The sequence below is a fragment of the Dermacentor silvarum genome, chromosome 8, assembly GCF_013339745.2.
Source record: "Dermacentor silvarum isolate Dsil-2018 chromosome 8, BIME_Dsil_1.4, whole genome shotgun sequence".
Classification (NCBI taxonomy): domain Eukaryota; kingdom Metazoa; phylum Arthropoda; class Arachnida; order Ixodida; family Ixodidae; genus Dermacentor; species Dermacentor silvarum.
Window position 1 is genome coordinate 44,048,710 of NC_051161.1, and position 15,296 is coordinate 44,064,005.

General features: G+C 44.3%; 1 protein-coding gene across 4 annotated transcripts in view; it reads right to left on the reverse strand.

The window, feature by feature from the left end:
- Nucleotides 1-15,296, reverse strand: part of LOC119461113 (melanoma-associated antigen C1-like) — a 42,317-nt gene that overhangs the window by 21,371 nt on the left and 5,650 nt on the right. For all 4 annotated transcript variants that reach the window (XM_037722302.2, XM_037722303.2, XM_049671748.1 and 1 more), the window contains exons 5-11: nt 13,564-13,612; nt 12,685-12,974; nt 10,394-11,077; nt 7,005-7,207; nt 5,794-5,899; nt 4,389-4,559; nt 577-667 (exon numbers count right to left, since the gene is read on the reverse strand). In XM_037722302.2, coding sequence (XP_037578230.1) covers nt 577-667; nt 4,389-4,559; nt 5,794-5,899; nt 7,005-7,207; nt 10,394-11,077; nt 12,685-12,974; nt 13,564-13,612 — 1,594 coding nt within the window. The remainder of the gene's footprint in view (nt 1-576; nt 668-4,388; nt 4,560-5,793; nt 5,900-7,004; nt 7,208-10,393; nt 11,078-12,684; nt 12,975-13,563; nt 13,613-15,296) is intronic.

Genomic DNA, 15,296 nt, shown 5'->3' on the forward strand with positions numbered 1-15,296 from the left:
TTGCACATACAGCATACAGCGTGTGGGGACGATGTTATCGCCTTTGGACTTTATACGTAACATCGCAGCAACTGCGACGGCAGAAATGCGCCTGAAGTGGAAATATATGGCACCCATACGTTTGCGCGTGACCCGCGTTCATGGAGTGAAACGTCACTGTAATTTTTTAAAATCGCTTACCGAATGAACAGGTGCATCTTATACACTGGTGCGACTTATATACGTTTTTTTCCGAAAAAACGGCCGTTTTCAGGGGCGCGCGTCTTATACAAAGGTGCGAGTTATGGACCGGAAAATACGGTACATGTTTTGCACATGCTTTAACCACTGAAAAATGTTGTGGTTTTAGTGGGGTACCACTTACAGTGTGGAAATTCGCGACTCCGGCGAGTTGCTGTAGGTCATATAAGAGGTGCAGTTATCAATTATTTGTGGTGCTCTCGAGAACTGACGCTTCATATCGTAATTATGAAGTCAACAGCTACCCAAACAGAGAAAGCGGGACAAGATGCTCGCATCAGTACTCCTTCAAGAGTTCTTTGCAAGGGCATTGCCACAATAAACCCATTGACATACCACATATCTGCGCCAGAGCTGCTTCAAAGACAGGGTCATTCTCTGTCTTGTTCAATATGTCCTTGATCAGAGAGTCAGGCATGGTTGAGTCCTGAAAAATACAATATAGGCTGTTGAATGACAAGGCACTGGTGCTTGTGTGTCATGTCAGAAAAATAAGCAAAATTAAGGTTTGCACATCTTTAGCCAGGTGATGTACAATCCTTCAAAAACTGTTTTTTTTTCAAACTAAAAAATACAAGCTATACACTGAACCTCAATACAGTAGACTTCCGTTAATTCGACTCTGACGGGACCAAAAGAATTGCAAAAGAAACATTGCCACTAAAGGAGTCGCTATTGGGGTCACCATAGCGGTCAGGCACATGCGTGCTCACTGGCCAAGATAAAATTATCTGACGAAGGCCAGTTTTAGGATTGAAATAACAGAAGTTTAGGCCCATAGAAATGCATGGGCGATGGCCGGGATTGAATTAACCGAGGAAAATTGAATTATCTGGAGCTAAATTAATGGAAGTCTACTGTAGTTCTTTTAATCCCCTGGCACTATATATTAATCATGTAAAGCTACAGATGGCATTGTATATGCATGGCTACCTCAACTTCTGTGCCTGTCACTTATTGACTTGGATAGGACTATTGCAGTAAGGCTGACCATTAGTTTATAAACATGAAATATTACGTTCAAACCTATGGGTTTCCTCTGATTCCTCAATAGAGGTATGAAAGAGTGCATATACAAGAAAATTGTTCCACGAATAGAGCTTCAGCTCAGGCTTTCCCTATTTGGATGTATGTGAAACAATAAAACCACTTTCATTCGACAACTGCTGGACTGATTTAACTGAAACATATAATGCAGATGAAAGAAAATGCCAGATTTTAGACAGTTTGGAATAAATTTTTTATCTAGGTACTCATAATTTCTTTTTAACTGTTCAAAATTATATATGCATAATGTTCCAAGAGCAAGCACAGCGTTAAGGAGAGACACATTTGGAGCCAAAAATTGGCCCAAATATCTTTTTGGCTTTCTTTGCGCCAGGATGGTGTTGAGCATTTATTTTTGCTTGGTTGGATTCCTGTGTTGTAGGTTTAATTACCATGATCATGTCGTGAAATTTTTTTTTTTCTCGTTTCTCAAAACAGAATTTCTGATGGTGTCACAGTTTTTGAGTGATCATATCTGTGGTTCTACTATTCCTATAACAATAATTATTTTTTATCAGAAAGGTAGACAAACAGTGCAGTAGGACCATAATATGAACAAATATTATCACAGAAATTTTCAAAATGTATAAGAATTTGTCCTGAGTGTTACTACGAGTTCTATTTTCAAAATTTGACATGCTATAAATTTGGCTTAATCAGACAGGATAGAGCATTCATTCTTGTAGCACTGCAAACTATGATCTTCCAACATAATTTTTGCATGCAACTCCTTATTACACAGGTATATAGTTTAAATAGCTCACCTTCAAGTCCTTATTACACCATATATAGTTTAAATAGCTCACCTTCAAGGTAATTACACAAAAAACTGAATTTGAAATTATAAAAAGTTATTTATTTTGCAAGAAATCTGAATGTATATCTTAAGTTAGCACAGTGAAATACATAAACTCGGCAAGTTTCATCAAAATCTACCCAGCAATAAAAAAATTGTTTGAAGTGCTTTTTTTGAACTGATTTTTTGAAGAGGACCACAAATAACTTCCAAATACAGTATATACCACTTATAACATAGCCGCTTATAGTGCAGGACCGGATATAGTGCGGTCCTTTTCAGACTACCATTAATTTTGTCATAGCACTCCATGTATACACGTATCGCTTATAGTGCAGTTGCGGGAAACGAAATACCGGTTACAGTGCGGCTGCCTGGGAGTACGGAAGTCAGCGGAGACGGCGAACGCTCCCCTCAAACGGGCGCCCCAAGGAGTGCTCGAGGAAGAAAGAGAGACGAAGTGGAGGAGAAGGGCACGTGGTGCGAACGAACAGCCAGTGAGGCTGAAACCAGAATCTTGAGTGCGAGTCCTGAAATATCATGGCGCGCATAGCGAGTGAGGGCCATGAAACTGCCAACGCCGGCCAACGCTCGCTTCACGATAGCGGCAGTAAACGAAAATTCAGGGAGCGGGCGGTGCCGGAACGGCACGGTGAAGGGCACATGCGGAGACCGTGGAATGTGAGGGAGGAGGGCGGCAGGGAAGCGGTTTTCGCCTCGGCAGCTCTGCCGCTTCGGTGGCTCCCCTCGTCCTCCCTCGTAGCTCCCTCACTTTCGACTCTACACCGTGCGCGCCCGCCTGCCGTGCAGGAGCCGCCGCTCCAGCCGGCCCGGCGCCAGCTCCCCGAAGTTTCGTTTTCAGCCGTTATCGGGAAGCGGGCGTTTGCCAGCGTGGGCAGTTTCGTTAGCCAGCCTAGGACAGCACTGCTGCTTCCCTCTGCGCCGTAGCTGCAGCGTGCAAGGTCAACACGTGGCTACGGTAGCATGGCTGAGACGTCGGCACCCGGCGCAATGCAGAATCGGCGACCTTGTCATTTGAGAAAGGGTGAAATTTCCGCCGCATTTTCTTTCTTTCTTTTTTTATTTGTTCGCGCGCGACATTGAGGTGTCTCTCCTAAGCTTTTACTCTGTGGCGGTGCCAGAGCAATGCCGGTCGGAGGCGCCGCCGCGTGATTTGGTTCGAATTAACGAGATTCGACTGTAAATTGAATGCAAACGTTCTAGCCGCATTCCTCGACTGTCGCATACGCGTGGCGGCTCGGTGCACATGTTTTGCATATGTGCGGGCCTTGAAAATTGTTGCTTTGGTTATAGTGCGGATATTCGCGACTCCGGTGACTTACGTTATAAGCGGTCTACACTGTAATTGGTTAGATTAAAAAAATGAACTCAAGCATTAAAATAATTTTCCCTGCCTTTTACGATGCCAGCAGCAATGAAAATGTAGTTAGTTTATTTCGGTCTGTGTTGTGCTTCATTAAAATAATATCTAGTTGAAATAGCATGAAGATCGAGGTCCTGGGACATTTTGCATTCGTTCATTGTGCAGCCCAATGTGAGTCGCACGCCACCACAAAGTGCAGATATGTGCACATGACTGCACAATGCTGTCAATTTAGGCTGCATTATGCAAATCCAGTTTGAAGTTCTTGCCTACACACGTTCATATTAGGCACAATCTTGCTAGGTGTTCGCCTACAAATCTGATCTGCACTTCTACAGCAGCCAGTTTAGCTAATGCGCATGATCTCATACCCGCCTATTGGAGAGGTCTACTGATATGAACGTATTGACACCAAAAATGCCGCGACAGCTTGCCACCCACCTAGCTGGTGGCAAATTTTCATTATTGCCACACTGCTTATTCTGCTAGGCCTAACCAGCACTGCTTTATCAGGATCTAGCAACAAAAGTTGCCAGTTTGGTGCAGAGATGATGAAAATCTCTTAGTAGCGGCCATACAGCATTTCGAAAGTCAAGAAATCGTCTCATGAACAAAAGCGTGGGTATAGGCAACCTGAATCACCCCAAATGGCTCACAACCACCATGCTCGTGACGTGTATGCAGATCATGTCTGAAAATTTTAGTGAGCCATACAGCATGCAAAATTTTGGCTGCCATTATACATTGCTTCTTGAATGTGGCAGTGCTGCAGTGGTACTAATGATCAAGCAGGTCAGAAACATTTGTTGGCAATAGTATACCAGCTGCAATGCACTACATCAAAATGCATTAGAGCCTCAACGGCCATTGCCACAGCATCACATCCATAATGGGAAACTGAAGCTGGTGCTAGTAAATCACCTGCGATGTCAGCATGTCTGCAGTGTCAACAGGAGCTTCCTCTGCGATGGGCTCTAATCGGGAAGATGTTGCTTCACTGTAGGCACCGTCTGGGCCAACCACAGCCTGGTTTATGTTCTCTGCTAGCTTTGTTACAAATGGGAAGTTGTGCACCAACTCATCAAGCAGAGCCTGCACAAATAAGGACACAAAAGGTTGCTGTATTTCACACATATGATGTACACTAGCAAGCAAACAACGGCCCTCATTAAAAACCTTAGAAAAGATGTCGGGACAAGGAATAAAAACTTTGCACCCACAGACCATGCAAACTGCATAAAACAGCACTTAAACCATGACAAATTCACCCTGGCATAGCTGTCAGCACAGAGCAAAGAAACAATTCATTTGACACGTTCAGTCATCACCACATTCACTCATTGTTGAAGCAGCAGTGTCTTCAGCGTCTTCAATGCAACAAGGTTAATAAATGTTAACTTTGGTGCATTTTTACCACAAGCCACAAAATATATAAAGCTGCTTTCCCCTTCTGATTAGGCTTCATTGAAATGCTTAATTGCCATGAAGCTGCAGCACGAGCCAAAATTCAAGCACATCCTGCAATTCCACTTTCTACTTAATGTTTTTGAAGCTTGCGTATGTCCCATGGATGCGAAAATATGGTTTTATAGGCCTCCAATTTCTCATCCTGGACTGCTGAGTACTGCCCAAGACGTTGCCCACACCAATGCTCTGACTGACAGCAGAGCCTCAGCTGGCCCTGACACTCCCAGGAGACCAAATCAAGGAAAACTACATGCACCACATCGCAAACACTACTTTATAGAAGACAGAGGTTTACAGGAAGATGGAGGCATGAAGTGATAAGCAGTGGCCGAACAAGGAACGTCACTGGAGCCAACATTTCGACAAGTGGACTTGCCTTCGTCAGGCCAGCAACTGCTTTCTTTAGCAGTGCTCATGTATGCATAGCTCACACTCCTCCAAACTTTGACTTCCCTTACCCTACTCTATGCAACATCTCATTCTCTTCCCACTCCACCAATGAGGGCAGTGGAGAGTGAGCTATGTGTACATAAATATACTGTCAAGGAAAGCAGTTGATGCCCTCAAAATGATGCCTCCAGTGACATTCCTTGTTTATCTACTGTTAAACTCTACTCTATGTAGCACCAAGGCAATCATAGAACCTCATCTTGGAAAGGCAGCGCTAGCAGATGGAACCACAAGAAAGGCAGAAGGTAGACGAGGTGCTGATGTCCTTCTGCCTTTTTTTCTTGTGGTCCAGTCTGCCAGTACTGCCTTTCAAGATGATGAATCCCTAACTCGCCCAAATAATGATTTGGTTGAATCATAGAACCACCTACAAATGTTACAGAATTCATGCATTGGGAGAGTGCCATACCGAAAACTCCCTAGACTCTTCGGACAAAGAGGTGGCATTCCCAGAGTCGGTGGTGTGCTTGCAAGAGGGAGAAGCACCAACCAAAAGGCGGCGCCTTGGGATGAGGCTGCGAGGGGACAAGAAAAGAGGAAGAAATCAATGCTGTGACAAGGAGAAGGCGTAGGGGTTAGCAAGACTGTTTAAATTCTCAATGCAAGGCATTGGTCAGCGTTGTTTTCATCGGAGTAAATCGGCACACAAGATGGAGATAGACAACCGTAACAGAAAAGTAAAAAGAGGTCAGCTGGATACAATATGATCCGAGCAAACGTTTGACCAAAGCAAAACACAGTGAAGGAACAGCACAAAAAGACAGAGGCAACCTATTTGCAACAAGGTGTACACGTATAACAGCAGCTAAACTGCTCTGGACTTATATCACATCATTTAACATTGTAAGTGCAAGAAAGCCTACTATATGCCATATTTTTATGTTACCTTAAAGTTTACTTTTAGAAGCACAATTTCATTTTCATAAGAAAATAGACAGATGCATTAGTCATACTATGAAAGTTCCAATTGTTTTAAATTCGAATGACCGAAAGCTGAGCAAGTTGGTAGGGATTCATATTAAAGGGCCCCTGAACCACCCCTCGGGCATGGCGAAAAAACTGTGTTCCAGGGATAGCATAAACTGCTGTGAACATCTCAGCCAAATTTTGCAGCTGTGCGCAGCGCACCGAGCTCACAAGCGAAGCGCGAAGTAATCTTTTCTTTTCAAACAAAGGCCTTCTCACCCATTTCGGGGCTGCCGGTGACTGCTCTTTGACATCATCGACAAATTCCCATAGAGCACTGCCACTAGCCAATATTTGAAATGAAGCAAGCAGGATGTTTGGATCAGAGCACTTCTTCCTACTGTTATTGTGTATATTAATTGAAGCAGTTAATTAAACAGGCTGAAGCAAGCGAAAATGTGTGTTTTGAATTTAGATAAGAATTATGCATTTCCTGAAGAAGCCGACTACGTCTCTGCTCATGCTCGGCTGCACTAACCACATAGGTATAAAACTTTGGCTAAACTGCTTATCGGTGTCGTAGCCGTTGGGTCTACTAGTGCGTAGTGCTACTCTTGGCTTCATGACAATGGCATTCCCCTTACATAACACTTCACTTAGTGGGCTTCTGCAGAACTGAATCCCAAACTGAATACACAAAACAGAAATGAGAACCTTTTCCGTCGAGGTGAGTAAAAGCGCTCAGGGTCAAAACGAATTGCTTTCACGGGTGTAGTCAGCGAGGGTTGCAGCGATCTCTCTTGAGCCAAGATGGCACGCGGTGAATCTGGGTCTGGGAAGCGGGTTGGCAGTGGAGGCACTCCAGTATTTTCCGGTGTCTCAAAAGTAGTCGGGCTTTGGCGTGCCGGTGGATGATCCTGCAGGTAGTATGTTTTTTTTTTTTTTTTATAGACAACAAGGAGGCTGCGACATTAGCACCCTACTGCAAAATAAAACAAGCCATGAGTACTGACCACAAGTAATGATCTATCTTAAATTTTGCATACTCACTAAGGAAGCTTAGATGGTTGACACCAGCAAGCGCGCCAACACAGGGGCGGTATTCCTGAGTGATCACCTTTTGGGGATACTGCCAGTTTCACAAGATTTTGCATGGCTCGGTACGAGACATATCAAAGTATACAGCCAACAGTGCTCCTGACAATGTGCAAAGATAGCAAGGTTAACACAGTGCCAGGAACGCTGTGGGCCATATACGCCAACAAATCCAATGCAAAGGCATACCACCTCTGAAGTATGGCTAACAGTGAAAAATGGCTGAGGATTGGCACTTTCACCAAGGGAAGAAGGCAACCTTCATTCCAACACACACAGGTATGCATGGCGTTATACTCGCATAAAAATTAAAAAAAAAAATTCTTTTTCAAATTATTCACTCAGTTTGTAGGTGCAGCTGGTGCAAGTATATAATGGTATGAGAGAGAATGAGCTTTTAGGAAGCAGAGTACTGTGCCCTTTGGTTACATATGGATGATCTAAGTTGTAATCATGATTACTAGTCTTCACTATAAGGATTTTCATTGAAAACACCAACACAACTACGGACTAACATGAAACTTAACATAACATCCACAGTGTGCTCGACAATATATGGTGTCCCAGCTAACTTTAGATAAGTTAAAAAAAATTGTGTGTGTTGTGGGAGGACACGTCTAAATGCAAATTGTCGGCAGCTCTATGGAGCAAATCACAATATTTTTTGCATTGTATTTAGTTGCATATTGTCAGCATAAATTAATCAACCATGCAAGTCTTAAATTAAGAGAAAAAATTCCATTAGGAAATTGTAGAGTGTGCTAGAAAACAACTGATTCAGCAGTATTTAAAATTTAAAGTACTACCTACTATGGAACAATTTCTTCCACATAAAAAAAAAAAAAATGAAAAGAACCCGTGCGACTGCCTGCTTGTGCAATGATATTGCAGTGATCTCAATCGTGCTGCATATGAAGGAGCGGCACTTTTAAGATAATGAACTGCCACCAAAACATGACAGGACGGTGACAATTTAATCTACTTATCGCTATCATGAATGGCCACGTCTGTTGCTTTTGGCAGTGCAACTGAGATCAATTGCTGAGGTGAATTTCGAAGCCCATGCCTGCATCCCTGGCCTGTCACTTTCTCAGCTGCAGCACACTGGGTTAAAGGCGCTGTTTGTCCAAGAGAACTGTGATTGTTATGTGGAAATGCATGGTCATGAGAGTTCTTTCCTACTTTGCGGGCTTTACTTGTGACACAGAAAAATATGATCGTGCAATAGATTGGAAGCTAAATACTGCTGAATTGAGCATTTCCCTGAAAGCAGTTCAAGTTTCTCACTGGATGTCTTAAATAACTTTTAAGACTTGCAAAATTAATTAAATAATCTTGGTTACTTAACCAAACAGAACACAAAGAACTGCGATTTCCTTCATAGAGTCTTGAACAGCATACAGTAAAATCTCGTTACTATGAACCCCACATTAACAAACTTTTCATAAACCCTCCGCTGACTTCTTATAGTTTCAATGTAAAAACATTTCAGCGCTACGCCACTTCAGAATACTGAAGTTTTCAGAATAACGATCGTTTTTCAGTTTTCGTGTCATGTTCACAACGCCTCAGTACTGCGAACTAATATTCCAAAATCTGGTGATTCTTAGATTTCGGTGTATCCAGTCACAGCAGCCGAAACAGGAGGCAGGCTAGCGGATGACAAGGCACAGAAAGTGGATGCCGCAGCACATAGGTTCGGAAAACGTGAGAAAGCACCTCAGGAAAAAGAAAAAAAAAAGTACGCTGGCACGCATCATCGGCGTGTCGGAAAGCGGCTGCCTCTCAAAAGGCCAATCGCCCACGATAACCACTGCATGAGTTCCGAAAAAGCCTTGAAAGAAACGCAATGATCACGCGAATCGGTGACAGTGGCATGTCACAAGGGAAACGGCTGTCGCCCGCGTGCGCATACACATTCTTTTGCGCTCGCCTTTTCTCTACCAGCCAACCCTAAGGGTGGTAGATGACACGCCGGTGCACGTTGCAATGGGTCCGTCCCTGGTTTAGGACGGTGCCCTTGCGCTCTACAGCGCCGCAGTGTGCCCAGCGAGGCAAGAAAGCGCGAATCAGGTCGGGCCTCACTGCAAAATACTTTCGCTCTCGACTCACGCTTTTTTGTTCTGAGGTAAGGTAACAGTGTGTGAGCTGAACAGACAGGCGAGCTGCCCTTTCTGAGAAGGTCCCGAAGTGGCGATTTTCACGCGCAGGACCGCTCAAACACTAGCTGAAGTGACGACGCATCAGGTTGTGCGAGCACATGCTCCGCCCAAGTGTCGTCTAGCAACCAAAGGCGCATCTCTTCCTTATTTCCGTGCGCCTCTTTGCACTTTCTGCAGCCGTACTAGTTACGTGCGCGGAGAAATGCAACCTCCGTACTCGCGGGGTTACCACATGGTCACACTTTGTACTTTCCAGACAATGTAATTTATGCGCGCTTGTGCTTTAAAGTAGTTCAGGTGTCCGCATTGAGCCGAGACAGCTGCAGTGTCCACGGCAAGGAATGTGAAAAATAAACAAACAAGAAACATTGCGCTTTGGAGGTGACATGGAGCTTCATTTTTGTCGGTAGTTTTCTTGGCGGCAGCATCTGTTTTGAGCGCTTCACTCTTATTACACGGCGCTTCGGTGGTGCGTGGGGCCAGTATCTATGGCAAATAGCAACAGTGCGGGCCAAGAGCTAAAAGCGACATCTTTGTGGATAGCTCATATGGTAACAACTTATGAACTCATGGGTTAATGGGCAGAATGGTTAATTTTGGGGCTTTCATTATAATGACTTTTCAGAATAACGAACCATTTACTGCAGTACCCTGAAGTTCGTTATATCGAGATTTCACTGTACCTTTAGTCGCTCCCTCCTATAGCGCACCTGAACATTTTTAAACATTGGCTAAAGTTAGCTGTATATACAGTGGTTGCAGCTCAAGCGTGGGTATTAATGGAAACGAAAGAAATCACCTCCTTATCAATGCTTAGCAAAACTGGAGGCATAAATTAAGTCTCACCGGTGTCTGCTGCACTGAAGTTGTTGCTGTCAGCTTTGGAGATGATGCAGCAGATGTCGATGTTGAAGCAGGTGCAGAGGAAGCTACAGCCACACAAGCTGTCGATACAGCACAGGCCGATCCTGCTGCAGCTGTACTTGGTTCCTCGTATGCTGGAGAAGGTCCTCGTGAACTTCCATCGACATCAATCTCCTCGCTGACTTCCGTACGGGTTTCTACAGCAGCATCTGAAACTTCAAAACCTTCGCTCGCAGGTTCGGCACTGAGCATAGGCTCGTCTGCTGGTGGGCTGTCACACTGATCTTCATGACGGACATTTTCTTTGTCAGCTGCATAGCACGAAGGATCTGAGCCAGGTTTGTGCCTCCAGCTGTCCTCTCTCTCTGCTGCACAGGGAGTCGTGTTACCAGAGGGACTTAATTGCCTTGTATCCAATGAATGGCTGTCGCTCGCTTCTTGTGGTCGTTTTCGAAGATCAATGCCTGAATCCCTCACAGGCTCCTCATCGCTTATGTAAGGGTGCCTAGGATACAGCGGTCTCGGAAAAGGGTTCATGTAAGCCAGAAAACGGTCATCATATGCTGCCAGCTGTGAAGTGGCTATGTGTTCCGGTGGCTGAGGGTAGCAACAACCTAATACTGTGGACTTGACAGCATTGGAATGATGAGAGCTAAGAGATGCCATCTGTAAAAAAGATGGGGGGGGAGAAGAAACAAGCACAAGCAACAACTTTAAATAATTTATAAAGTGAGGCACCAAATGAAGTAGCTTCATTGGTTGATAAAGTACAGATCTTGAAGAGCACCCACACACAAACAAAAAGACAACAAATAGAGCAGATAAGAGAAAAGGGGAGGGGGAAGCAGCCATACTCATTTTACACAATAAGGAGTTTGTCTACCTTGATAATGAGCAAATGCTAGTGCTCTGCTTGTACAGTAGACTTCTGCTAATTCGACTCCAATTAATTTGATTTTTCTGTTAATTTGATCCCGGCCGAAGGTCCCGGCCAGAGCCCCATGCATTTCTATGGACCCAAACATTCATTCTTTCAATCCTAAAATTGGCATTTGCCGGATAATTCGAAATTGACCAGTCTGCACGCACGCACCTGACCCCTATAACAACCCCTCTGGTGGCAGCGTCTGTCTCGCTAGAGCTTAGGGGACACTGAATGCACTTAACACACCGTCATCTCCCATAAACAACGCCTACTTTCGGACTGCCCCAGGAAGATTCACAAGCATTAACGGTAGCTCACAATGTCTGATTACAGTATTTACCCGATTCTAAGGGGCGTTTTTTGTTTTCAAGGAAATTGCCTACGCAGTGCAATCGGTTAAGAAACAAAAACCGCCTTCACTGCGTTCGTACGCTTTACCACATAACATGGCTGTATTGTGGCGAAGCTGAACATATTAGCCGTGCAGTGAAGCAGACTTAGGAAATCGGCTGGCATCATAAAGAAAGGGGTGCACATCAGGTTTGCTGTGGTTTGCTGTGGTTAGGAACTTTAAGTATATTCTACTTTAGTTTTCTACTTTTCACGCACAGAAAGTGGCCGTGCGTTTGATTCAGAGGCGAGTTTAACTCGAGCAAATACTGCCATGAATCAGCGGTGTGTTTTGGCATTCTTTCTGCATATTGTTTAATTCGACCTGCCAAATAATTCAATCAATTTCGTTAGTCCCATCAGGGTCAAATTAATGGAAGTCGACTTTATTGTAAGTCACATTCTACTAAGGTGATTCTGATGATATAACCTGTTTTTTCCATGCTCTGCTGTGCGTGCGCACGAAAATGCGTAACTAATTATACAGTCTGTGTCCAACAAAAATTGTCACAGTTGTAAGTGAAGCGTTGCCCCTGTCTAGTTTTTTTCATTATCTTTTCATGTGTGTGCTCGTGCACTTAAAGATCTCTTAGGGAGCGTTTCCGCACTGTGATAAGATAGCATACTTGGCACTGTGCCAGGAATGCTATTGCTCCTAGACACCGATGGGTCTTGCACTATAGTCATTCGAAATTGAAGGCATCTCCGAAAGTGATGATGCGAGAATACGACACACATTTTTTGGACACTTGTGAAATATAGTCATTTATTTTTGGGTGAATTCAGCATTTCGGACTCCTGATGATTCTAATTTTTTGGCGGTCCCCGTAAAGTCCAAATTATCGGCTGGCGACAGTACTTGAAAGTGTGCCACCATCCGCATTCTCTTCAGCTTGCATCCTTTTGAAGCATTGATCACAATTATAAAAAAAGATGAGAAAACAAAAGGACTACGCACCCCCAGGTCCTTCTCGGGAGGCTCGAATCTTGCTAGGCTATCGGGAAGATGCTTCACGGGCGACTTGTGTTTCAGCACGCTGGCAATAGATGGCGGCAGCAGAGGCAACGGTGGGATGTGTGTGTGAACATGGTAGTTCATTGTGTCCCCGCTGGGATGCGGATGCAGCCGTTCCTGTTGAGGTGAGGATGAGTGATGCAGTGGCGGGTATCCGCTCGACGTAGTCAACCTTAATGGCTGGGCTGACTGCTGGTCGGTGCGATATGGCTGTTGTGGCAGAACGGCTGTACCTGCATGAATGGCAAACTCTGCACACTCCCTCTTCAAACCTTTGCATCTGCTAGCAAAAAGACAATAACCGATGCAAGCGATTCCCAAAAATTTATCTGTTGCAGCCCCCTCAATGTTTAAACAGGTCATTTCGACATCCCTTTTATGATGCATTACACCTCTCGGTACTGAATCTCCAGTTCACGGCTGGAACAAGTCCATTCTTTCAATATGAAGTTGACCTGGGACAAACAAATATGAAGAGTTCAAAAAGGGACACTTCACACTTATATGGGTGAAATTTTATTTCGTGATTCTAATTGAAATGATGTTATTTTCACACGCGAAAAAACCCCAGGTGGTCAAAATTAATCCGGAGCCCTCCACTATGACGTGCCTCATAATCACGACTGCTTTTGGCACGTAAAACCCCAGAAAACAAAAAAAAAAAGTCCCTCACACTTGTTTCTAACGCATACTTTAAAAAGAAAGAGTGTTATATTTGTGTAAATATTGTAGTATAGTAGTTTTAAAGAACCATGGTGCAAAAGAAAATTACATCAAGCAGGTTCTTAAGCTAGACGAAATAAAGGAACACAATGTACTTACTATTGCTTGAATGGGCTTCGTTTCCATTTGTAGGCGAAGCAGCAGCCGCCTGTGGAAGAGGCAGAGGGAGGATGTCAGAGGTGCCTTGCTGAAAATTTTGCTTTCACAATGAGGCCTGATTATTATTTAATGTATTAAAAAATATCTGGGCATGTCACGCAACTGGTGGCTAAAGCTTAAGGCTGTTTCACTTGCTGCGACTAAAATGAGAATATCCAGCACAATCGCACATTTTCAGTAATGTTCTCACTTAAAGGGCCCCTCACCAGGCCACATAGCAAATTTTGGCTCTACGCTGGAAGTTATGTGCCCTCTGAGGAGTGTCCTACCACAACAATTTCTTAAATTGGTTCATTAATACTAGAGATAGAAATATTTGAAGTGGTGCGAACCCATGATTTCAGGAGGCGAGCGTCACCACCAACATAAATACTTTCTTCACTTGCCCTGTCTAGCCTCCGCAAGCGAAATTCCTTCCCGGCTTTCTCCTCTGCCGGAACCGGAGAATCGTGTGACAAATGCGTCACGGGCCCCGCCTTCTTTTTTCCCCATGAGAGAAAGCTCTCATGTTCTTGTTGAGTGGCGCACTTCCGGTGATGGTCTCGTGTGCGAGCTGTTGCGTTTGTCTCGTTTCAGTGCAGCGGACAATTTTGTGTGCTCTGCACGAGAACACCTGATCGGTGCCACAATCACGAGCAATGAGGCAGGCATGAGAGGATGAAAGAGCATGATCGCGGCGCTGGAACATGGTAGAAAATGACATAGTTTCGATTCTCTGCGCGCACAACTGCACGACGTGGAAACAAGCAGACAAAACGGAAGTACATCTCTCTTGCTACGGTACAAAGTAAAAGAAAAACATGCAGACATTCAGTGTGTACGTCTTATTATTTCTCTAAACTTTAATTGATCTACTCAGGCAACAGATTAGACTAATAACTGATGTTGCCTTGAACAATTCCCGAAGTGACGTGTCACTGTGAGCGACATCACAGCCCGGCCATGTGCGGAGGCGCACTTGCACGACATATGTTGACTCTTCGGCTGGGAGCGCGGTACCCATGAGAAGGGCCAAATGGTGTTTGGCTTGAAATTTAAGTTCTTTCCGCGGCACGCACAGATGTAATACTCAGCAGACACGATCGTTAGCATGCAATGTATGCACTGCGCTTGTCAGCTCAAAATGGCCAGACCTGGTGAGGGGCCCTCACTTAAAGGGGCCCTGCAGTGCTCCCAAGAAAGCTTGCCAGGCAGCACCGACAGCAGCATCACAATGCGGCAATTTCGTGCACTTCGTATGACGTCAAAAAGTTGCACTATGATCTTGGTTTAAAATGTAATGTGCGAGTTACGTTTGCATGTTACAGTGTACACTGTAAAAAAAAAATACTACAGCATTACGTTTTACAAGCATTTTAAGTATTGCCTAATTATCACACGAAGTGTTGCAACGATGGGAATGATGCAATAACATGCCCAACAGATGGCACACCAAAAGCCGCCTCATGGAAGCTGTTGTAACCATAGCTGTGATGCCATGGCCTTCAAGGTCGGACCGTATGCTGATTTCCGCTAATTCCCTACTGCTATTGACCCAATGATGTCATGCGAGAGTGAAATGTGGCACGAAAATTTGAGTTGAGGATAATTCTAATTTTGCTTTATTTTGAAATTTCTCTGACCAATAACTTAGGTTTGCGTGCATTAATTATAATTGCTTTCGCACCTTTTTC